The sequence below is a fragment of the Dryobates pubescens genome, chromosome 5 (genome assembly GCF_014839835.1).
Source record: "Dryobates pubescens isolate bDryPub1 chromosome 5, bDryPub1.pri, whole genome shotgun sequence".
Taxonomy (NCBI): domain Eukaryota; kingdom Metazoa; phylum Chordata; class Aves; order Piciformes; family Picidae; genus Dryobates; species Dryobates pubescens.
This window is the reverse complement of record NC_071616.1, coordinates 947,996-972,814: the sequence shown is the minus strand read 5'-3', so window position 1 is coordinate 972,814 and position 24,819 is coordinate 947,996. Positions and strand designations below refer to the sequence as shown.

At 57.0% G+C, this 24,819-nt stretch overlaps 1 protein-coding gene across 1 annotated transcript in view; it reads left to right on the top strand.

Moving 5' to 3' along the window:
* Positions 1-2,718: 2,718 nt before the first annotated feature.
* The window catches only part of PRR5L (proline rich 5 like), a 52,980-nt gene continuing 30,879 nt past the window's right edge, over positions 2,719-24,819 (top strand). Inside the window, exons 1-3 of the mRNA XM_054162141.1 lie at positions 2,719-2,888; positions 6,009-6,089; positions 12,941-12,989. Of these exons, the coding sequence (XP_054018116.1) occupies positions 2,719-2,888; positions 6,009-6,089; positions 12,941-12,989 (300 nt within the window). The remainder of the gene's footprint in view (positions 2,889-6,008; positions 6,090-12,940; positions 12,990-24,819) is intronic.

Here is a 24,819-nt window from a genome sequence, read left to right as displayed (position 1 = left end):
GGCTCCCTGTCCATGCAGAGCTGATGGCCAGAGTGGAAAAGAAAAGCTTTTGGGTTTTGGCCACACAATTGCTTCTCATTCTGTAGAAAACAAAACCAAGGCAGAAGTCCTGTTTGCCCTCCAAATACCTGCTTGTCAGAGCTCATCTGCAGAAGCTCTCCCTGGTGTATCCTTTTTGTTATGGACTGGGAGAGAGTGGGGTTTGTTCTCTTGCACAACACAAACCCCACCCCCCCCTCCCCCCCCCTTGTGTTTGTTCATCTTTTCTTCCAGTGCTCAGCCTTGGCTGTTTTCTCCTGAAGTCATTTTCTTCACCCCCAGTTTCTACTCTTTTATACAGGCTGAGTGGCTTGCCACATTTAAAGGTAGTTGTGAAGTGCCTCTGACAGAAGCTCAAGCACCTCCCTTCTTACATCTCTGCTCGTGGCAAAGGAAAGAGAGACCATGCTGGTACATCCAGCTGGCAGCCAGGCACCAGTGGTGTGCCCCAGGGGTCAGTGCTGGGCCCCAGCCTGTTCAATATCCTCATTGATGATCTGGAGGAGGGGATTGAGTCCATCAGCAGTAAATGTGCAGATGACAGCAAGCTGGGGGCAGGAGTTGAGCTGTGAGAGGGTAGGAGAGCTCTGCAGAGGGACCTTGCCAGGCTGGGCAGATGGGCAGAGGCCAAGGGCAGGAGACTGAACACATCCAAGTGCCAGGGGCTGCACATTGGCCACAGCAACCCCAGGCAGAGCTACAGGCTGGGGGCAGAGTGGCTGAGAGCAGCCAGGCAGAGAGGTACCTGGGGGTGCTGGTTGATAGTAGGCTGAACATGAGCCAGCAGTGTGCCCAGGGGGCCAAGAAGGCCAATGGCATCCTGGCCTGCATCAGGAACAGTGTGGCCAGCAGGAGCAGGGAGGTCATTGTGCCCTGTGCTCAGCACTGGTTAGGCCACACCTTGAGGCCTGTGTCCAGTTCTGGGCTCCACAATTTAAGAAGGACATTGAGACACTCAGAGGTGTCCAGAGAAGGGCAACAAAGCTGGGGAGGGGTCTGGAGCACAGCCCTGTGAGGAGAGGCTGAGGGAGCTGGGGTTGCTTAGCCTGGAGAAGAGGAGACTCAGGGGAGACCTCATTGCTCTCTGCAACTCCCTGCAGGGAGGTTGTAGCCAGGTGGGGGTTGGTCTCTTCTCCCAGGCAGCCAGCACCAGAACAAGAGGACACAGTCCCTAGCTGTGCCAGGGGAGGTTTAGGCTGGAGGTGAGGAGAAAGTTCTTCCCAGAGAGATTGGCCCTTGGGATGTGCTGCCCAGGGAGGTGGTGGAGTCCCCATCCCTGGAGGTGGTCAGGAGGGGACTGGATGTGGCACTTGGTGCCATGGTTTAGTTGTCAGGGGGTGCTGGGTATTAAGTTATAGATTGGATTCGATGATCTCTGAGATCTTTTCCAGCCTTTTTGATTCTGTCATTCTATCATTCTGTGATTCTTGCTGGTGGTGTTGGCTCATTATTTATTGAATGGGCAGGATGGGAAAGGAGGCTGCTGTCAAAGAAGTCTGGAAGAAAGCTTGCCCAGAGAGTGTGGGAGCTGCCCCCTCCCTGGCAGTATGCCAGGTCAGGCTGGCTGGGGCTCTGAGCGATGCGATCTGCTTGAGGAGGTCCTTGCTCACTGCAGGATCCCTTCCAACCCAAAGCATTTATGCTGAGATTTGCCAAACTTGCCCTTAATGGGGTAGGGTATTTTTACATAGAATAGAATACATAGAATAGACCAGGCTGGAAGAGACCTTCAAGATCATGGAGTCCAACCCCTCAACCAATCCAACACCACCTAAACAACTAACCCATGGCACCAAGCACCCCAGCAAGTCTCCTCCTGAGCACCTCCAGTGATGGTGACTCCACCACCTCCCCAGGCAGCCCATTCCAATGGGCAATCACTCTCTCTGGGTAGAACTTCCTCCTAACCTCCAGCCTAAACCTCCCCTGGTGCAGCCTGAGACTGTGTCCTCTTGTTCTGGTACTGCTTGCCTGGGAGAAGAGCCCAACCCCCACCTGGCTACAGCCTCCCTTCAGGGAGTTGGAGAGAGCAAGAAGGTCACCCCTGAGCCTCCTCTTCTCCAGGCTAAGCAACCCCAGCTCCCTCAGCCTCTCCTCACAGGGCTGTGTTCCAAGCCCCTCACCAACTTTCTTGCCCTTCTCTGGACATCTTCCAGCAGCTCAACCTCCTTCCTAAGCTGAGGGGCCCAGAACTGGACACAGTACTCGAGGTGTGGCCTAACCAGTGCAGTGTCCAGGGGCAGAATGACCTCCCTGCTCCTGCTGGCCACACTGTTCCTGATGCAGGCCAGGATGCCATTGGCCCTGCTGGCTGCCTGGGCACACTGCAGGCTCATGTTCAGCCTACCATCGACCAGCACCCCCAGGTGCCTCTCTGCCTGGCTGCTCTCAGCCACTCTGCCCCCAGCCTGTAGCTCTGCCTGGGGTTGCTGTTTCCCCCATCCCTTCTCAGTCTTCCTCTTCTCCTTTCCTGTTCTTTGCAGGCCTGCTTCGCTCCCGTCGCCGCGGTGCCATGGTGTCCCGGTCCCAGCCCGCTGCTGCTCGCCGCCCCCAGGCTGCCTCTGCTTTGGCAGCAGGCCCGGCCCTGGGCTCTGAGGGCTTGTCGGCACCACTGAGACCGTCCCCTGGGCCTTCAGGAGAAGAGGCTTTGTGAGGGCCCTGGGCCCCCCGCCTGCCCCTATGACCGGAGGGTTCACCCTGGCTCCGTCCTTCGCTCTGCAGTCGCACAAGATGGGCTCCTTCCGCAGGCCCCGGCCGCGCTTCATGAGCTCCCCGGTGCTCAGTGACCTGCCGCGCTTCCAGGCGGCACGCCAGGCTCTGCAGCTCAGCTCCAGCTCCGCCTGGAACAGGTGAGCAGCGCCAGCCTTCCTCAGCAGGACAGCCTCAGGCAGCTGGGAGAGGGAGAGCGTGAGGCAGCTGGGAGAGGGAGAGCCTGAGGCAGCTGGGGCTCTGCAGCTGGGGCTCGAGGGAGAGCCTGAGGCAGCTGGGGCTCGAGGGAGAGCCTGAGGCAGCTGGGGCTCGAGGGAGAGCCTGAGGCAGCTGGGAGAGGGAGAGCCTGAGGCAGCTGGGGCTCGAGGGAGAGCCTGAGGCAGCTGGGGCTCTGCAGCTGGGGCTCGAGGGAGAGCCTGAGGCAGCTGGGGCTCGAGGGAGAGCCTGAGGCAGCTGGGGCTCGAGGGAGAGCCTGAGGCAGCTGGGAGAGGGAGAGCCTGAGGCAGCTGGGGCTCGAGGGAGAGCCTGAGGCAGCTGGGAGAGGGAGAGCCTGAGGCAGCTGGGGCTCTGCAGCTGGGGCTCGAGGGAGAGCCTGAGGCAGCTGGGGCTCGAGGGAGAGCCTGAGGCAGCTGGGAGAGGGAGAGCCTGAGGCAGCTGGGGCTCTGCAGCTGGGAGAGGGAGAGCCTGAGGCAGCTGGGGCTCTGCAGCTGGGAGAGGGAGAGCCTGAGGCAGCTGGGGCTCGAGGGAGAGCCTGAGGCAGCTGGGAGAGGGAGAGCCTGAGGCAGCTGGGGCTCTGCAGCTGGGAGAGGGAGAGCCTGAGGCAGCTGGGGCTCTGCAGCTGGGAGAGGGAGAGCCTGAGGCAGCTGGGGCTCGAGGGAGAGCCTGAGGCAGCTGGGAGAGGGAGAGCCTGAGGCAGCTGGGGCTCTGCAGCTGGGGCTCGAGGGAGAGCCTGAGGCAGCTGGGGCTCGAGGGAGAGCCTGAGGCAGCTGGGAGAGGGAGAGCCTGAGGCAGCTGGGAGAGGGAGAGCCTGAGGCAGCTGGGGCTCTGCAGCTGGGGCTCGAGGGAGAGCCTGAGGCAGCTGGGGCTCGAGGGAGAGCCTGAGGCAGCTGGGGCTCAAGGGAGAGCCTGAGGCAGCTGGGGCTCGAGGGAGAGCCTGAGGCAGCGGGGAGAGGGAGAGCCTGAGGCAGCTGGGGCTCGAGGGAGAGCCTGAGGCAGCTGGGAGAGGGAGAGCCTGAGGCAGCTGGGGCTCGAGGGAGAGCCTGAGGCAGCTGGGGCTCGAGGGAGAGCCTGAGGCAGCTGGGGCTCTGCAGCTGGGGCTCGAGGGAGAGCCTGAGGCAGCTGGGGCTCAAGGGAGAGCCTGAGGCAGCTGGGGCTCGAGGGAGAGCCTGAGGCAGCTGGGAGAGGGAGAGCCTGAGGCAGCTGGGGCTCGAGGGAGAGCCTGAGGCAGCTGGGAGAGGGAGAGCCTGAGGCAGCTGGGGCTCGAGGGAGAGCCTGAGGCAGCTGGGGCTCGAGGGAGAGCCTGAGGCAGCTGGGGCTCGAGGGAGAGCCTGAGGCAGCTGGGGCTCGAGGGAGAGCCTGAGGCAGCTGGGGCTCGAGGGAGAGCCTGAGGCAGCTGGGGCTCGAGGGAGAGCCTGAGGCAGCTGGGGCTCGAGGGAGAGCCTGAGGCAGCTGGGGCTCGAGGGAGAGCCTGAGGCAGCTGGGGCTCTCCGGCTCAGAGAGGGAGAGCCTGAGAGTGAGCTCCTTGCTGTTGCTAAAGCTGTGCAGAGGCAGTGCCCGGAGGCTGGAGCCAGGCTCTGCTGGGGGATGCCCAATGCCAGCACAAGGGGCAGTGGTGGAAGCTGAGGCAGAGGAAGTGCCATGGAAACAGGAGGGAGAATTTTTTCCCTGTGAGGGTGACAGAGGCCTGGAGCAGGCTGCCCAGGGGGGTTGTGGAGTCTCCCTCTCTGGAGATATTTAAACCCCAGCTGGATGTGCTCCTGTGTGACCTGCTCTAGGGGATGATCCTGCTGTGGCAGGGGGGTTGGACTGGATGAGTTTTCCAGGTCCCTTCCGGGCCCTAACAGGCTGTGATTCTGTGATTTAGGAAAACACATTCCTCATGCCCTACCCAAGGCCTGCTTCTTACTGCCTGGCTGGCATTTCCTTGCATATCACAAAGCTTTTACCACATGCAGGTTCCTCTGATGACTGCTGAGCTTGTGGCTTCTACCAGCATTTCCTATTGCCAGGCAAACTCTGCCTGCAGTGATGTCATGTGGCAGTGGCCACAGGAGAGACGACGACAGTGAGGTGTCCTAATCTGATCTGCTGGCCTGCTGCTGCCAAAACGTGGCTGTGTCCAGCCTCCTCCCTGCTGCCCTGCACCAGCTCTGCACTCTGCAGCCTCCCCTTCCTCACTGACCCAGCTCAGCTGAGTGATGAGACACAAAAGTGGCTCTGCAAGAGCATCAGGGCTCTGTGGCCCATGAGGTGTGCAGGTGCCATAACTGGCTCACAAAAGGGACTCACAGAATCCCAGCGTGGTGAGGCCTGGAGGGGACCTCTGCACATCATCTGCTCCAGCAGGGGCACCCACAGCAGCTTGCCCAGGGTCACAATGTCTGGAATGTCTCCAGAGAAGGAGGCTCCACAACCTCTCTGGGCAGCCTGCTCCAGGGCCCCAGCAGCCTCAGAGGAAAGAAGGGAATGCCTCCTGTTATTAACCAAGGCAAGCCTTCAGACCTGCTCAGGCAGATTGTGTGCTGCCACTTCGTGACTTCCTCTCTGATGGTGAGCAGAGTGTGATTTAGAAGATCCTCTGACAGCACCTTACAAGCATCAGCAAGGCTTGAAGTTGAGGCTGACTGAGGTGGTGCTGGCTGCAGAACATCTTCCAGCATCCTGCCAGAGGCTGCAGCTTAGGTGGCTCCTGGCAGCACCACCAGATGCGGTGCAATGCGGTGTGCTTGGCAGCTGCTGCCCCAAATCTGCCTCCAGCACCGCAGCAGAGGTCCCCTGAGCACCGGTGTTGAAGACCTACCTGCTGTGAGTGTGCTGTATGCACCCAGAGCCCCTGCAACAGCTTTCCCTCGCTGGGCACTGCCTCAGGCTGCTTCTGCTCTGCCTCCCGTGGCAGATGTGGGTGGATGAGGGGAGGGGATGATTCCCAGGGGCAGAAACTGCGGCGTGGAAGGGCTGAAGTGCAGTCAGCCTCTCCGCCCCCCTGGTGGCTGTGCTTGCTGGGTGCTGCAATGTCTGATCTCTGGCTTTGTTTTTGGCAGTGTTCAGACAGCAGTGATCAATGTGTTCAAAGGGGGAGGCCTGCAGAGCAACGAACTTTACACCCTCAACGAGAACATCAGGTGGGTTGCTGAGATGCAGGCAGCAGGGGCCGGCCTGCTGCTCGCTGGGGGTTTGCTTGCCTCTGTTCCTCTTCCCCTGCCCAGAACCACACTTAGGTGCTGGTGGGACTTGGGTGGGAGGAGCAAGGGCTCACAGTTGTGTTAAGCACAGCTTTGAGGTTTCAGGCTGGCTAAGTTTGTGCTTCTCAGAACTCTGGAGGGCTTAAAGCGAAAGCAAGATGCAGCACTGCCTTGAAGAGCTTCATCCTCATCTGACAGCTGCAGGGCAGGGCCTGAAAATACCAATCCCAAAGACAAAAAGCCCTAAAAAGCCTCAGAAACATTTTCTAACACCAGTGCTAGTGGTGACTGGGAGTACTTTTGGTGTTGTCTCATGCTCAGCTGTGGTTTCAGGCTGGGGTCAGAGTGGCTGAGAGCAGCCAGGCAGAAAGGGACCTGAGGGTACTGGGTGATAGGAGGCTGAACATGAGCCTGCAGTGTGCCCAGGGGGCCAAGAAGGCCAAGGGCATCCTGGCCTGCATCAGGAAGAGTGTGGCCAGCAGGAGCAGGGAGGTCATTGTGCCCTGTGCTCAGCACTGCTCAGGCCACACCTTGAGTCCTGTGTCCAGTTCTGGGCCCCTCAGTTTAAGAAGGACATTGAGAGACTTGAAGGTGTCCAGAGAAGGGCAACAAGGCTGGGGAGGGGTCTGGAGCACAGCCCTGGGAGGAGAGGCTGAGGGAGCTGGGGTTGCTTAGCCTGCAGAAGAGGAGGCTCAGGGGAGACCTTCTTGCTCTCTCCAGCTCCCTGCAGGGAGGTTGTAGCCAGGTGGGGGTTGGTCTCTTCTCCCAGGCAAGCAGCACCAGAACAAGAGGACACAGTCTCAAGCTGTGCCAGGGGAGGTTTAGGCTGGAGGTGAGGAGAAAGTTTTTCCCAGACAGAGAGATTGGCCACTGGGATGTGCTGCCCAGGGAGGTGGTGGAGTCCCCATCCCTGGAGGTGTTTAGGAAGAGCCTGGCTGAGGCCCTTGGTGCCATGGTTGAGTTGATCAGATGGTGCTGGGTGAGAGGTTGGACTGGATGAGCTCAAAGATCTTTTCCAACCTGGTTAATTCTGTTCTATTCTATCCTATTCCATTCCATTCCATTCCATTCCATTCCATTCCATTCCATTCCATTCCATTCCATTCCATTCCATTCCATTCCATTCCATTCCATTCCATTCCTGATTGTGTGGAAAGTTTGGTTAGCAGCAGATGGGGCTGCAGAGTAGAGAGAGAACAGTTTGTTCCCACCTTGTTTCTCAGTGCTGCTGAGGGAGCTGTTGTAGGTCTCCTCCCTTTCTTTCCCAGTGCATCACAGAATCACAGACTGCTGGGGCTGGAAGGGACCCCTCCAGTCCAGCCCCTGCTGCCAGAGCAGGCTCACCCAGGGCAGGTCCCACAGGAACACATCCAGGTGGTGTTTGAATGTCTCTGGAGGAGGAGACTCCACAACCTCTCTGGGCAGCCCCCTCCAGGGCTCTGTCACCCTCACAGTGAAGAACTTTCTCCTGCTGTTTTCCTGGCCCCTCTGTGTTCCAGTGTGTGTCCCTTGCCCTGTTGCTGGACAGCCCATCCATCCTCATTCCTCATGAACACAGTCACATGGGTCTCTGCTTCTCCTTTAACACACTCCCCCCAGCCCTGCTGCATTTGTCTTGTGTGCCAAGACTGCAATAGCAGTCAGAGCTAAGCATGTCCAAAGCAGAGCCACCCCTTCCCCTACTTTCCACATCCAAGCAGCTTGCAGGGCAGGAGCCTGCCCTGTTTGGCCTGCTCTGAAAGGTGAAAGTTCAGCAGAATTGCTTTGGAGAGCAGCTGAGGGCAGTGTCTGTGCTGTGAGGGTATTTGTGTGCTCAGGGGGAGGCTCTGGGGGGAGCCTATTGTGGATTTTCAGTTCTGAGTTGGGGGGGCAATAAGAAACATAGGAGCAGAGTTTTGGGCAGGACCTGTTGGACACAACAAGGGGGTGGGGGGTTGAAACTACAAGAGGGAGAGTGGGGCAGGAGAGAAGGGAGAATGTTGTTTGCAGTGAGGGAGGCAGAAGGCCCATCTCTGGAGACACTCCAGGTTGGATGGGACCCTGAATAACCTGCTCTGGCTGCACATACCCCTCTTCACTGCAGGGGGGTGGACTGGATGGCCTTTAAAGGCTCCTTCCAATCAAAAGTGCTCTCTGCTGCTGCTGGAGCAGTGGTATTTTTCCATGGGCTGAGTTTTCTGTACACAAGAAGGAAAGCCAATGCTGTGAGACTTGGGAAGTCCCTTACCCACCACCTGCTGCAGGCCTGGGGACCAGCCCAGCACAGTGACTGCCAACATGCCAGGCAGAATTAGCTGTGTTGCCTGGGCTTGACCCCAGGGGCTGGCCCATGCTCTCTTCCTGTTGGTGGATCTAGAGTAGCAGAGATCTTCATCTGGAGAGGAAGAATAAACTGCAGCAGGACAGGCTGGGAGGGGATCAGCTGGAGAGCAGCCCCCTGGAGAAGGACCTGGGAGTGCTGGGGGGCAGCAAGTTCTGCAGGGGACAGCAATGTGCCCTGGGGGCCAAGAAGGCCAAGGGGGTCCTGAGCTGCATTCAGAGGAGTGTGGCCAGCAGAGCCAGGGAGGTTCTCCTCCCCCTCTGCTCTGCCCTGGGGAGACTTCACCTGGAATATTGCATCCAGCTCTGGGCTCCCCAGCTCAGGAGGGACAGGGATCTGCTGGGGAGAGTCCAAGGGAGGCTCCAAGGATGCTGCAGGGACTGCAGCACTGCCTGGGGAGGAGAGGCTGAGAGACCTGGGGCTGTTCAGTCTGGAGGAGAGAAGGCTGAGAGGGATCTGATCAATGTCTATCAATAGCTGAGGGCTGGGGGTCAGGAGGGAGGGGACAGGGACAGGCTCTGCTCAGCTGCACCCTGGGAGAGGACAAGGGGCAATGGATATCAACTCCAGCACAGGAGGTTCCAGCTCAGCATGAGGAGGAACTTCTGCCCTGTGAGGCTCCCAGAGCCCTGGAGCAGGCTGCCCAGAGGGGTTGTGGAGTCTCCTTCTCTGGAGCCTTTCCAGCCCTGTCTGGATGTGTTCCTGTGTGCCCTGTGCTGGATCCTCTGCTCCTGCTCTGGAGGGGGGCTTGGACTCGATCTCCAGAGGTCCCTTCCAGCCCCAAGCATCCTGTGAGCCTGTGGTGAGCTGGGTGATGGGACAGAGAATTCTTTGTGAGCTGTGTCCCTGCTTGTAAGCAGTGCTGGTGGTGGTGGGAGGGCAAATGCCATCTTCTTCAGAGTGGCACTGGCAGGCAGCACTTGGAGCCACTCACCTTGAGAGACATGATTTATGTGGCCACAGGTGCCCTGGGCATTGGTTTCACTTCCAAATGTCAGTCTCTAAATAGGCCACTTCAACATGCCAGTAGCTCATTCCTGCCCATCCAAGGATCAGGGCACATGCATCTGCATGTGTGTATGTGTGCACACCTGCAGCCTCACACTTGCCCCTTGCAGGAGCTCCCAACACAGCACTGGCTCTGTGTGCTCCAGGTGGAGCTCCAGCCTGCCCCTACATGCACACCAGAGCCTGCAGCCAGCCAGCTCCTCTGCTGCATCTTCCTTGTTTGTAGCTCTCCACTCAGCTCTTACAGCCCTGGCAGCCTGCCCTCAGTGCCAGGCAAGGTGATGGAGCAGTCATCCTGAGTGCAGTCACACAGCACTGGCAGGATGGCCAAGGGCTCAGGCCCAGCCAGCATGGAGTTAGGAAGGGCAGCTCCTGCCTGACCAACCTGAGCTCCTTCCATGCCCAGTGACTGCCTGGTGGATGTGGGGCAGGCTGTGGATGGAGTCTGCCTGGGCTTCAGCAAGGCCTTGGACACCATCCCCCACAGTAAACTCCTGGCCAAGCTGTCAGCCCCTGGCTGGGACAGCAGCTCTCTGAGCTGGGTTAGGAACTGGCTGGAGGCTGAGCCCAGAGAGTGGTGGTGAATGGTGCCACAGCCAGCTGGCAGCCAGGCACCAGTGGTGTGCCCCAGGGATCAGTGCTGGGCCCCAGCCTGTTCAATATCTTGATTGATGATCTGGAGGAGGGGATGGAGTCCATCAGCAGTAAATGTGCAGCTGACAGCAAGCTGGGGGCAGGAGTTGAGGGTAGGAGAGCTCTGCAGAGGGACCTTGCCAGGCTGCACAGATGGGCAGAGGCCAAGGGCAGGAGATTGAACACATCCAAGTGCCAGGGGCTGCACATTGGCCACAGCAACCCCAGGCAGTGCTACAGGCTGGGGTCAGAGTGGCTGAGAGCAGCCAGGCAGAGAGGGACCTGGGGGTAGTGGTTGACAGCAGCTGAACATGAGCCAGCAGTGTGCCCAGGGGGCCATGAAGGCCAAGGGCATCCTGGCCTTCAGCAGGAAGAGTGTGGCCAGCAGGAGCAGGGAGGTCATTGTGCCCTGTGCTCAGCACTGCTTAGGCCATACCTTGAGTCCTGTGTCCAGTTCTGGGCTCCTCAGTTTAAGAAGGACATTGAGAGACTTGAAGGTGTCCAGAGAAGGGCAACAAGGCTGGGGAGGGGTCTGGAGCACAGCCCTGTGAGGAGAGGCTGAGGGAGCTGGGGTTGCTTAGCCTGGAGAAGAGGAGGCTCAGGGGAGACCTTCTTGCTCTCTACAACTCCCTGCAGGGAGGTTGTAGCCAGGTGGGGGTTGGTCTCTTCTCCCAGGCACCCAGCACCAGAACAAGAGGACACAGTCTTAGGCTGTGCCAGGGGAGGTTTAGACTCAAGGTGAGGAGAAAGTTCTTCCCAGAGAGAGTCATTCACCATTGGGATGTGAGAGTCATTCACCATGTGTGCTGCTGGGACATGGGACCTCAGGGGGCAGGAGGTGGTCTGGCTGTGATTAGGAGGAGACCCTTGCCTTGGCTTCTCTCCAGGGTGGCTTTCAGTGTTGGAACTTGTTCAGCAGAATGCTGATTAACAACAAAATGCAAGCAGCACAGGCTGCTCAAGGCCTCATCCAGCCTGGCCTTGGACACCTCCAGGCAGGGCACAGCCACAGCCTCCCTGGGCAGCCTGTGCCAGAGTCTCCCCAGCCTCACTGTCAAGAATTCCTTCCTCCTCTCCAGTCTCCAGCTCCCCTCCTCTAGCTCCAAGTCCCTCATGCTGTTGCTCCCAGCCCTTGCCAGAGCTGCCTGCTTTAGGCTTACTGACTCTAAACTCTCTTTGTGAGGTGGCAGCATCACAGAATGTTAGGGCTCCAATCTCCCTGCCACAGCAGGGTCAGCTGGGGCAGGTCAGGCAGGAGCACAGCCACAGAAGGAGACTCCACAGCCTCTCTGGGCAGCCTGCTCCAGGCCTCCAGCACTCTCCAGCTCAGCAGCTGCTGAAGACCAGAGGGCTTTGCTTTGAGATGAACAGAGAGAGGATGGCAGTACTCCCCAGGCTGCACAGGGTGGTTGTGCATGCCCCCTCCCTGGAGGAGAGGCCAGGCTGGATGAGACCTTGAGCTGCCTGGTCTGGTGGGAGGTGTCCCTGCCCATGGCAGGGGCCTGGAACTGGATGATCTTTGAGGTCCCTTCCAGCCTAACCCAACCCAACCCATTCTGTTATTCTCTGAATCAAGGACTCATCCTGTCCAGCCACTCTCTAACTCTACCCAAGCTGGTGCTGACCCATGGCCCTCAGCACCACATCTCTGCTTCTTGCAAACACCTCTAGGGAGGGTGAAATGTATTTGTTAGAGTGGCTTCCTGCATGGATCTCAGAGACCTCTGATGACATTTCTAGTAGAGCTGTCTGGAAGAAGGTGACTGCTTCTGAATGTTGTGGTGGTGCTGGTGGCAGTCTGGGGCAAGGCACAGCTTCTGCTTCTTTCTTTGCTTCAGAGGCCTGCAGGGACAGGCCCAGGGGCAATGGTTTGGAATGAGAGCAGAGCAGATTGAGATTGGATGTGAGCAACAAGTTCTGCAGCAGGAGGCTGCTGGGACACTGCAGGAGGTTGCCCAGGGAGGTGGTTGAGGCTCCATGCCTGGAGCTGTTGAAGGTGAGGCTGGAGAAGGCTGTGAGCAGCCTGCTGTAGGGGAGGATGTCCCTGCTGAGTGCAGGGGGTTGGGCTGGATGACCTCTGGAGGTCCCTTCCAACCCAAACCCTTCTGTGATCTTTGAGGCCCCTTGCACCCTAAACCATTCTCTGAGGCTCTGAGTCTCTTTGCCTTGTCTGGTCTGTGATAGCTCTCTCAAAGGACTCCCTCCTGGTGTCCCTCCTGCAGGTGCAGACTGCATGCTGAGATGTTCCAGCTCTCAGTGCAGCCACAACTGCCTCATGCAAAGAGAAGAGATAAGAGAAGGAAGGGCTAGGGAGCTGAGGTGGCTGTGATGTGTTGCTCCTCTCATTCTCCTCTCACCTTCTCCTCCCAGGAGCACAGGAAGTGCAGCCTTGGGGAGACAGGCTGTTGCCAGGCAAAGCAGTGGGGACTGGGTTAAACAAGAAGGAAAAGGCCAGCTGAGAACTTGCAGTCCTCTCCCCAGCTTTCTGTGCCTTCAGGGGGTAAATGGCAGGCTGGTTTTCCCTGTTGGCTTGGTTTTGCTGTGCTTTGCTTTCTGCTGCTCCCAGCTGTGTGCTTCCTAACCAGAGAGCCTCTCTCCTGCTCCATGGCAGCTTCAGGAGCCTTGCACTGTTGCCCTTCAGTCATCGACTGAGAGCAGCCTCTGGGGGCACTTCCAAAGTGCTTCCCTAAAGGTGAAGGCAGTGTAGGTGTGGTGAGAGTGGCCAAGTGGCCCAGGGGGTGTGGTGTGGTGGGCAGCAGGGTGTGACTGTGGCTGTAAGCAGTGACCAGCACCAGCTGTAACTTCATGGCTGCCTTCCTTCTGTCTACAGACGGCTGCTGAAGAGTGAGCTGGGAGCCTTCATCACAGATTACTTCCAGGTATTCCATGATTTGCTCACTTTCTTTGCAGGGTTCCTCTCTTCAGCTTCTTGACCTACTTGGAAAAAATGGCAAAAAATATTGAGGAGCTCTCTTGACCTGCACATAGCCAACCAGCTGCATCTTGTGCCCCTCAGGGGGTGCACTGGGAGCAGGGCTGTTCAATAGCTTCATCAGTGCCACAGAGAGTGAGACTGAGGCCCCCTCAGCAGGCCAGGGCTGCAGGTGACACCAAGCTGAGTGCTGTGGTTGCTCAGTCTGAAGGGCAGGATGGAGGCATCCAGAGGCACCTGGCCAGGCTGGAGAGCTGGCTGAGAAGGCAAAGTGCAAGGTCCTGTACCTTACAGGATCTCTGGGATCACTCCAGATCAGTCCAGGCTGGGGGAGGATGAGATTGAGAGCAGCCCTGCAGAGAAGGACTTGGGGGGCTGGGGGGGGAGAAGCTGGACAGGAGCCAGCAGTGTGAGCTGGCAGCACAGAAGGCCAAGAGCAGCCTGGGCTGCATCCAAAGCAGTGTGGCCAGAGATGGAGAGAGAGGATTCTGCCCTCTGCTCTGCTCTGTGAGACCTCTCCTGCAGGGCTGTGTCCAGCTCTGGAGCCCTCAGCACAGCAAGGACATGGAGCTGATGGAGAGGCTCCAGAGGCCACCAAGATGGTCAGGGGCTGGAGCAGCTCTGCAGGAGGCCAGGCTGAGGGAGCTGGGGGTGTTCAGCCTGCAGAAGAGAAGGCTGCAGGCAGCCCTAAGAGCAGCCTGCCAGGACCTGAAGGGGCTACAAGAAGGCTGCAGAGGGACTGTTGGCAAAGGCCTGCAGGGACAGGCCCAGGGGCAATGGTTTGGAATGAGAGCAGAGCAGATTGAGATTGGATGTGAGCAACAAGTTCTGCAGCAGGAGGCTGCTGGGACCCTGCAGGAGGTTGCCCAGGGAGGTGGTTGAGGCTCCATGTCTGGAGCTGTTGAAGGTGAGGCTGGAGAAGGCTGTGAGCAGCCTGCTGTAGGGGAGGATGTCCCTGCTGAGTGCAAGGGCTTGGACTGGATGCCCTCTGGAGGTCCCTTCCAAGCCAACCCATTCTGTGACTCTGACTGGGTGTTGTTTCTCTGCAGAAGCTGCTGGAGGCACTGGGCTTTGGTAATGTGAGCCATGTAGTCTCAGTAGTCCTCAGAGTCCTGGGGGGGTGTGCTCAATGAAGGATGTTCTTCCTCAGCACTGCTGGCAGGCTGCTGGGAGGCTGCCCAAGGTCAAGGAGGAACTTGCTTGAAATTTGGAGAGGAAGTGGCACACCTCCTGATAGTCCTTCAGCCTCTTTCTGTAGTGCAGGGAACTCAGGAGCAGGTTTTCTGTCACAGGGCCCAGCAAAGGGGAAGAGATGACAAATGGCCTTCAGCTTGGGGAGGGAGGGAAGAGAAGGAAGTTCCTTAGCAGCAGGAAGTCAACCTGGCTACTGTTTGCCTTGGAGCCCCCTGGATTTAAATGCAACCTGGGAAGAAGTGAAAGCTGCAGGGTGGGGGAAGGCCTCATTGCTCCCAGTTGGGAACAGCTGGCATTGCCTGCTGCTGATACTGCCCAGCTAGGGCAAGCTCCTGATGCCACCACAGCAAAGTGTGCTGCATGGTTTGGAGAGCACCAATGGCTTTTGGTGTTGGAACTCACTCAGTGCATCACAGAGTCACAGAACTGTCAGGGCTGGAAGGGACCCCAAGGCTCAGCCAGTCCCAACCCCCTGCCATGGGCAGGGACACCTCACACCACAGCAGCTTGCTCACAGCCACCTCCAGCCTGGCTGCAAACACCTCCAGGCAGGAGGCTGCCACCACCTCCCTGGGCAGCCTGTGCCAGGCTCTCACCACCCTCATGGGCAACAACTTCTTCCTCACAGCCAATCTCAATCTCCCCACTTCTAGTTTTGCTCCATCCCCCCCAGTCCTATCCCTCCCTGACACCCTCAAAAGTCCCTTCCCAGCTTTCCTGGAGCCCCCTGCAGCTCCTGGAAGGCCACAATGAGGTCTCCTGGGAGCCTTCTCCTCTCCAGCCTGCACAACCCCAACTCTCTCAGGCTGTCTCCAGAGCAGAGCAGCTCCAGCCCTCTGCTCCTCCTCGAGGCCCTTCTCTGGACACCTCCCAGCCCCTCCAGAGCCTTCTCATAATAGGGTCTCCACTCCAGAACTGGCCCCAGAGCCGCAGCTATGGTCTCAGCAGAGAGGAGCAGAGGTTGAGAATGCAGCCCAGGCTCTGGTGGCTCTCTGGGCTGCAAGTGCTCACTGCTGGCTGCTGCTGAGCTTCATCACCACCAGCACCAGTGTGGTGTTGACTGAAAACAAAGGGAGGAGGCTGCTGGAAACAAGAGGGTTTGCTGTCCTGTGAGCAGCAGAGAGAGAGGATTTCAGAGCTTTCTGAAGCAGCTGCTGCTGCTGTGCACTGTGCTCAGGAAGGGGAAACAGAGGAGTTGTGTTGTTGTTTTCCTGTGTGTGTGACATGGCAGCTTAAAAACAATCCCCCTTGTTGTGCTGTCAAGGGGGAAGCAAACTGGGCCCAGGGCTCATTCTGGTTTGCTTCTTGAGACCTTCTACTTCCTGGGCAGAGGCAGCTGCTGGTGCTGAGTGCTGTGGTGTTTGCTAATGATGAGTGGGGTCTGGGGGCAGCCCAGCAGGAAGGCTGTCAGCTCACAGCACAAGGGGCTTGGCTGCAGCTGCAGCCTGCTGCCTCTCCAGCTGCCTTCAGAGCTGGCAGTGCAAGCTTGGGCTGAGCGCATGTGGTGACTGGGCACTGGGAAGGTCTGGGTCAGGTGCCCAGGTGCTGGAGTGATGGGCATGGTGGACAGGGCTGGGATGAGCAGCAAGCTTCATTGAATGCCAGAATCCTTTTGGCTGGACCTTTAAGTCCAATCATTGACCCAGTGCCGCCAGGTCCCCACTAAGCCTTGTCCAGAGGCAGCTTCCTGCAGCTGCAAGCCTCACCCAGCGTGGGCCTGAGCAGGACCTTGAGGGGTGTGAGGTGCTGGTGGGTGGCTGTGGCCTGCCTGTGAACATGCAGCATGGGCTGCAAGAGGCAGGGGTGGGCTCCAGAGCCAAGTGACACAGCTGAGCACTGCCACTTGGATGTGCTCTTCTCCTCCTCCAGAGTGGAAACCTCAGGCCTGTCCTAGTCTCACTGGAGCTAGTGGCATTAGCTGAGGCTCCTTAGATATCTTGGTGGGGGAGCTGATGAACCTAGCAGCAGAGCAGCTGGTCACAAGTGGTGCTCCCCAGAGCTCCCTCCTGAGCCCAGCCTTGTTTAATGTCTGTACCAAGGATCTGCACAGGGGGACTGAGGGAACCCTCCATAGTGGCAGTGTTGATCTGCTCTGTGGTGGTTTGAGCCTTACTTAGCTGGGAGTTAAAAGCCCAGATAGGGGAAAGGCTGAGAATCTCTCCCCCACTTCCCCTCCTCCCCCCAAAACAGAGAGGGGGGAAAGAAAAGGGTAAGGAGCAAATCCACTAAACAATAATCTGGAATCGGCTTGGAAGTAGAGAGGTGAAGAATTTTCTTTAAACAATATATATATATATAACAATAACAGGAAAGGTTCACAAGGGGCAAGGAACAAGGATGGATGGGAGGGGGGCAAGAAAGAATAATACAAAACCAGTCCTTCTCTGAGGAGGTGTGGAGGCAGCAGGGAGAAGGATCAGGTCCGGCCACGTGGCTGAGGAGCAGGAGGGCAGCTGCAGCAGCTCTCATCCAGCAGAGGCAGGAGCCAAAAAGAGACCCAACAGCTCTGATGTCCTGCTTTTTATACCCTAGCTGGGCAGGGAGGGGGGAGTGGAACAGACTCAGCTTCCTAGGGGAAAACGCCCTGCAGGGGAGGGTAAAGTACCCGCAAGCCCTCCACCCAGCTTTGTTTTCAGGGAAAGGCGTTAACCCATCACAATCCACCCCCTCTGTTCCACTTCCTCTCTCCTGCCACAGCCCCTTCATGCAATCTTGACACGTGGGATTTGAATCCTTGGCGCAAGTTCCTTGCTATCCCGGCTTGCTCTCTCCCAGGGCAGTCTCTCTCTCTCTCTCCGGCAATGGTCAGTGTAGGTGTGCTTGAACTGGGCAGGCATGTGGAGAAGAATCAGGAATCAGTCTGTCCTTGAAAGGGAAATTAAAACATCAGGAACAGTCCGCTGCTGTAGGGACATCAGGAATAGTCCAATGCTGCAAGGACATCAGGAACAGGTGAGGTGAGATGATGCAGGAGCTCTCTGGGTTGGTGTGCTGTGTGTACGTCGAGTCCTGGATGCTAGGCCAGTATTAAGCTAGGAGGGGGAAACTTAGAACAACTTATAACTATTTACACAATGATTATGATACATTGATGAGTGTTGCCCCCTCTGAGTTCATCCCCTCTCAGCCAGAGTCACGTTCCGCTGTGGGATGCACTGAATGTCCCCAGTTTCTAACATAACCCAGTATGTGTGACCAGGACCCTCAGCTGAGACCACCCCTCGGGTTGGTTTGCCCCCACCAGCAGCAGGGAAAACCCACACTGACTTCCCCAGCAGGTTCTTCTCAGCAATCACAGGAACTCCATCTCCATCCACTGTTTGCAGCAGGTCAGACTGGGCAGGACCAGCTTGGTTCACAGATCCTCTGCTGTTCACTAACCAAGTGGCTTGAGCTAGGTGCTTTTCCCAGTTCCTAAAGGTTCCACCCCCCATGGCTTTTAGGGTGGTCTTTAGCAAGCCATTGTAGCGCTCGACCTTCCCTGCAGCTGGTGCATGGTATGGGATGTGGTAGATCCACTCAATCCCATGTTCTTTTGCCCAGTCCCTTATGAGATGGTTCCTGAAGTGGGTTCCGTTGTCTGACTCAATCCTTCCAGGGGTGCCGTGTCTCCACAGCACCTGTCTCTCTAGGCCCAGGATGGTGTTGCGAGCAGTGGCATGAGGTACTGGGTAGGTTTCCAGCCACCCTGTACTTGCCTCCACCATGGTCAGTACGTACTGCTTGCCGCTGTGAGACCGAGGCAGGGTGATGTAGTCGATCTGCCAGGCCTCTCCGTACTTATATTTTGACCATCTCCCCCCATACCACAGAGGCTTTATGCGCTTGGCCTGCTTGATGGCGGCACAGATGTCACACTCATGGATGACCTGTGAGATGGCCTCCATAGAGATGTCCACGGATCTGTCCCTAGCCCACCGGTATGTGGCATCTCTCCCTTGGTGGCCAGAAGTGTCCTGGGCCCAGCAGGCTAAGAACAGCTCGCCCTTGTGTTCCCAGTCCAAGTCTATTCGGGAGATTTTAGCAGCCAGGTCTGCTTGGTGGTTGTGCTGGTGCTCCTCTGTGGCTCTGCTCTTGGGGATGTGTGCATCGATGTGCCGTACCTTGGTTGGCAGCCTGTCCAGGCGGGCAGCGATGTCTTGCCACAGGTCAGCGGCCCAAAGAGGCTTCCCTTTTCTCTGCCACCCATTCCTCCTCCATTCCTTCAGCCACCCCCACAAGGCATTGGCTACCATCCAGGAGTCAGTGTAGAGGTACAGCACTGGCCAGTTCTCTCGTTCTGCTATATCCAGGGCCAGCTGGACAGCTTTTACCTCTGCATACTGACTGGATTCACCTTCTCCATCCCTTGCTTCTGCCACTTGCCTTGTCGGGCTCCAGACAGCTTCCTTCCATCTCCGCTTGCTGCCCACAAGCCGGCAGGACCCATCTGTAAATAGAGCATAGCCCTTCTCATTATCAGGGAGATCATTGTATGGGGGAGCCTCCTCAGCACGGGTCACTGTCTGCTCTGGTGGCATTCCCAAGTCAGCACGCTCTGGCCAGTTGGTGATCACTTCCACTATGCCAGGGCGTTCGAAGCTCCCCATCCGAGCTCGCTGAGTTATCAGGGCCATCCACTTACTCCAGGTAGCATCTGTGGCATGGTGTGGGGTTGAGCCTCTTCCTTTGAACATCCAGGTCAGGACTGGAAGTCTTGGAGCTAGAAATAGAGGCGACTCAGTCCCAATTACCTCAGAGGCAGCCTGGACACCCTCACAGGCAGCCAGGATTTCCTTCTCTGTCGCGGTGTAGTTGGCCTCGGAGCCTTTGTACCCCTTACTCCAGAAACCTAGGGGCCTGCCCCTGGCTTCACCAGGGGCCTTCTGCCACAAGCTCCACGTAGGACCATTCTCACCGGCTGCAGTGTACAGCACATTCTTGATCTCTGGTCCAGTCTGAACAGGTCCCAGAGCCATAGCATGGACCACCTCTCGTTTGATCTGGTCGAATGCCACCTGCTGCTCAGGTCCCCACACAAAATCATTTCTCTTTCTTGTTACATGGAAGAGAGGCTTCACAATTTGGCTGTACCCGGGAATGTGCGTTTTCCAGAAGCCCACAAGCCCCAAAAAGGACTGTGTCTCCTTTTTGTTCGTGGGCTGCACCATAGTGGCTACCCTGTTCACCACCTCCTGAGGGATGTGGCGACGGCCATCCTGCCATTGAACACCCAGGAACTGGATCTCCCTTGCAGGCCCTTTTACCTTACTTCTCTTGATGGCAAAGCCAGCCTCCAGCAGGATACTAATTATCTTTTTACCCTTCTGGTAGACTTCCTCTGCTGTCTCACCCCATACAATGATGTCATCGATGAACTGCAGGTGCTCAGGGGCTCCACCTTTCTCTAAGGCAGTCTGTATCACCTCATGGCAGATGGTTGCGCTATGGACCCAGCCCTGAGGCAACCGATTCCATTGATACTGTACTCCCCTCCATGTGAAAGCAAACTGTGGCCTGCATTCTTCTGCAATGGGAATGGAGAAAAAGGCATTAGCAATGTCAGTTGTGGCATACCACTTGGCCGCCTTCGATTCCAGCTCGTACTGCAGCTCCAGCATGTCTGGCACGGCAGTGCTGATCGGAGGAGTCACTTCATTCAGGCCACGGTAGTCCACGGTCAGTCTCCATTCCCCATTTGCCTTCTGCACTGGCCATATCGGGCTGTTGAAGGGGGAGTGAGCCTTGCTGATCACCTCCTGGCTCTCCAGTCGTCGAATCAATTGGTGTATGGGGTGCAGAGAGTCTCTGTTAGTCCTGTATTGCCTGCGATGTACTATGCGAGAAGCAAGAGGTAACTTCAAATCCTGTACCTTATGGCTGCCCACTACGGAGGGGTCATCCGACAGCTCGGGCATGGTGGACAGCTGTTCTTTGCCTGCAGTCTCCACAGCTGCCACCCCAAACGCCCACTTGTGCCCCCTGGGGTCCTTGAAGCATCCCTCCCGCAGAAAGTCAATGCCAAGAATGCAAGGTGCATCTGGACCAGTCACTATGTCGTGCTTTCCCCATTCATTCCCGGTCAGGCTTATCTCAGCTTGCAGTATAGTCAGGTCTTGTGAGCCCCCTGTAACTCCCTGAATGCTTATGGGCTCAGCCCCTTTGTACCTCGATGGTATCAGGGTGCACTGGGCCCCTGTGTCCACCAGAGCTCGGTACTTCAGGGCTTCTGAAGTGCCAGGCCATTTCACATATACATCCCAGTATACTCTGTTGTCCCTGGCCTCCACCTGGCTGGAGGTAGGGCACCTCTAATGCTGGCAGCGATGTCCACACTTGTCACAGGGTCCTGTGTTGCTAGGGGAAGGGTCTCTTGAGCGAGAGGGAGCGCTCCGGGAAACTGGGGCAGCCCTTCTCCTGGATGAGTTATCCCCGTGGTGCCCACCTTGCAGTTCCCGCACTCTGTTCCAGAGGGCAGAGGTGGGTTGGCCATGCCAGGTGTCCATGTCCTCTCCATGGTCACAGAGGAACCTCCACACAGACACCCTTGACATCCCCCGACTGGCTTGGGGTGATCTCCTAGGGGAAGGTCACCTGTTCCTGATTGCTGAAACCTGGACCCATTCTGAGGGAGAAGGGGCAAAGGAGGCATCGCTCCCCTTTTTCAGTTCAGACATGGAGGTCTTGATCTCTTTGACAATGTCTTTAGCCATAGTTTCTATGGCTGAGATCAGGGGTTTCTGATTTACGCTGTCCTCATATTCCCTTAAATCATTGGCAAACTCACAGACAGTTTTAGGACTTCCATCCTGTCCAGTCAGGAGTATCCCTCCTAATGTGTGAGCATATTTCTGAGGAGCACCTTGGGTGAGTTTCTTTACAAAGGGGCGTCTCATGGGCACCTCATCTGGGTCTGAAGGGAGCTGGCCATCCCCATAAATTATTTCCAGCACAGCCATCTACCTCAGATACCGAATGCCCTGTTCCATAGTTGTCCATCTAACTGGGGCCCAGGGCAGGTCATCTCTTGAGCGGTACCGGCTCTTGATGGCATTAAGTATCCGGGCCCAGAGAGTGTGTATTCCATCAAGTTTGGCTAACTCTTTGTCCAGACCAGCATCACGAGTCAGGGAGCCTAAAAGTTTCGCCTCCCTCTTATCCAGGTCCACTGTGTCCACCCCCTCGTCCCAGCATCTCAGGGCCCAGCTTAGTATTGGCTCACCCTCTCTCCTTGCGTGGTCCAGACGAGTTTGCCTTAGTTCCTTTCTGGGCAGCGATGTAACAGTTATTTCCTGGTCTGACTCATCTTCATCCACCGCTGGGTTCTGTGAGGTGCTGGGGCCTGCTGAGGTTCCTTCCTCACCATCTGTGCTTGGCGATGATTTTTGGCTTCTTTTCCTGCGTGTGGTGACCGGTGCTAGAGAGACTGCATTGGCAGGAGCATCAGGGGTTAAGTGTGGAGCTGCTGGTGGTGGGGCAAACCCTTGTGCCTGGGGCTCAGGCTGAGATCTGGCACACTCATTACAACCTGACCCCTCCCTCTTTCCGTTTACAGAGTGCTTACAATGCCCACAGCAGACACGCCCCCAGTCGTTAAAGAGTGCAATGGAGTGTGTTATCACCCTCCAAACAGCTCTTAATGGGTTAGCTAGTCCCCCACCCAACACAGTCACAGCAAATGCCCCTATAAGGATTACATTTAAGCATATGGAGTATATTGCAATGTAAAGCAATTTTCCATCACAGGCACTTTCATCTACACCATTGGCTTCATAGCCTGCTTCAGGAAAATTTCCTATGTTAGAAAAGTCACCACTGACAGTGAAATTCAACGAATTCAAGAGGTACATGCCCAGCTTCATTGGTAAAGTTTTTATCCAGTTGAGCAGCATCTCTGTCATTAAGCACACCACATGGTAAGTTATTAATTTGTAGATGTGGGTCCAAAAGATCCAGCCAAACACCCATGCAAAGGCTTGGACTATCAGGTTCTTTAAAATTGCCATCTCTACTTCCAGTCCCTTTTTCAGACAAAGTATTTCTCTCCCAATGCAAGATTAATTTCCAAGCCCCACGTTGGGCGCCAAAAATTGTGGTGGTTTGAGCCTTAGCTGGGAGTTAAAAGCCCAGATAGGGGAAAGGCTGAGAATCTCTCCCCCACTTCCCCTCCTCCCCCCAAAACAGAGAGGGGAGAAAGAAAAGGGTAAGGAGCAAATCCACTAAACAATAATCTGGAATCGGCTTGGAAGTAGAGAGGTGAAGAATTTTCTTTAAACAATATATATATATATAACAATAACAGGAAAGGTTCACAAGGGGCAAGGAACAAGGATGGATGGGAAAGGGGACAAGAAAGAATAATACAAAACCAGTCTTTTCCTGAGGAGGTGTGGAGGCAGCAGGGAGAAGGATCAGGTCCGGCCACGTGGCTGAGGAGCAGGAGGGCAGCTGCAGCAGCTCTCATCCAGCAGAGGCAGGAGCCAAAAGGAGACCCAACAGCTCTGATGTCCTGCTTTTTATACCCTAGCTGGGCAGGGAGGGGGGAGTGGAACAGACTCAGCTTCCTAGGGGAAAACGCCCTGCAGGGGAGGGTAAAGTACCCGCAAGCCCTCCACCCAGCTTTGTTTTCAGGGAAAGGCGCTAACCCATCACATGCTCAAAGGCAGAAACACTCTGCAGAAGCCTGGATCAGTGAGGTGCTGGGTTAGGAACTGGCTGGAGGCTGAGCCCAGAGAGTGGTGGTGAATGGTGCCACAGCCAGCTGGCAGCCAGGCACCAGTGGTGTGCCCCAGGGATCAGTGCTGGGCCCCAGCCTCTTTAACATCTTGATTGATGATCTGGAGGAGGGGATGGAGTCAGTCATCAGCAAGTTTGCAGATGACACCAAGTTAGGAGCAGATGTTGGTCAGTTAGAGGGTAGAAAGGCTCTGCAGAGGGACCTTGCCAGGCTGGACAGATGGGCAGAGGCCAACAGGATGGCATTCAACAAGTCCAAGTGCCAGGGGCTGCACTTTGGCCACAACAACCCCAGGCAGAGCTACAGGCTGGGGACAGAGTGGCTGAGAGGGACCTGGGGGTGCTGATTGACAGCAGCTGAACATGAGGCAGCAGTGTGCCCAGGTGGCCAAGGCCAAGGGCATCCTGGCCTGCATCAGGAACAGTGTGGCCAGCAGGAGCAGGGAGGTCATTGTGCCCTGTGCTCAGCACTGCTCAGGCCACACCTTGAGTCCTGTGTCCAGTTCTGGGCTCCTCAGTTTAGGAAGGAGGTTGAGCTGCTGGAAGGTGTCCAGAGAAGGGCAACAAAGCTGGGGAGGGGTCTGGAGCACAGCCCTGTGAGGAGAGGCTGAGGGAGCTGGGGTTGCTTAGCCTGCAGAAGAGGAGGCTCAGGGGAGACCTTCTTGCTCTCTGCAACTCCCTGAAGGGAAGTTGTAGCCAGGTGGGGGTTGGTCTCTTCTCCCAGGCAGCCAGCACCAGAACAAGAGGACACAGTCTCAAGCTGTGCCAGGGGAGGTTTAGGCTGGAGGTGAGGAGAAAGTTCTTCACTGAGAGAGTTGTTAGACATTGGGATGTGCTGCCCAGGGAGGTGGTGGAGTCCCCATCCCTGGAGGTGTTCAAGGGGAGATTGGATGTGGCACTTGGTGCCATGGTCTAGTTGTGAGGTCTGTTGGGACAGGTTGGACTTGATGATCCTTGGGGTCTCTTCCAACCTGGGTGATACTGTGAGACTGTGAGACTGTGAGGCCAACTGCATGAGGTTCACCAAGGTCCTGTACTTGGGTCCCAACAACCCCATGAGAGCTCCAGGCTTGGGGCTGCCTGGCTGGAAACTACTCAGCAGAAAAGGATCTGAGGGTGCAGGTTGACAGCAGCTGAAGGTGAGCCAGGCTGTGCCCAGGTGGCCAAGAAGGCCACCAGCAGCCTGGCCTGGATCAGCAGTGGTGTGGCCAGGCAGGACCTGGGCAGGGATTGTCCCCCTGTGCTCAGCTGTGGTGAGGCAGCACCTTGAGTCCTGGGGTCAGTTTTGGGCTCCTCACTCCAAGGACATTGAGGAGCTGGAGCAGGGCCAGAGAGGGGCAGCAAAGCTGGGGAAGGGTCTGGAGAGCAGGGCTGGGGAGGAGCAGCTGAGGGAGCTGGGGTTGGTCAGCCTGGAGGAGAGGAGGATGAGGAGAGACCTCATTGCTCTCTACAGCTCCCTGAGAGGAGGCTGGAGAGAAGTGGGGCTTGGTCTCTCCTCTCTAGCAGGAAGTGCTGGGAAGAGAGGAGATGGCCTCAAGTTTCACCAGGGGAGGTTTAGGTTGGATACTGGGGAAAATGCCTTCACTGCAGGGGTGGTCAGGATTGGCACAGGCTGCCTGGAGAGGTGGTGGAGCCCCTACCCCTGGAGGTATTCAGGAGTCCTGTGGCCATGGCACTTGGGCCATGGGGGTGTTGGGCTGGTGGCTGGGCTCAGTGGTCTCAGAGGGCTCTTCTGACCTTAATGATTCTATGAGGCTGTCACTGCTTAGGTGTCAGCCTGCTGCCTGGTGGAGGCTGGATGTCTGTGTTGCATCCTGAGCAAGCCAAGGGCACCTGACCTCATCCTGGGGGAGAATCTGCTCCCCAGC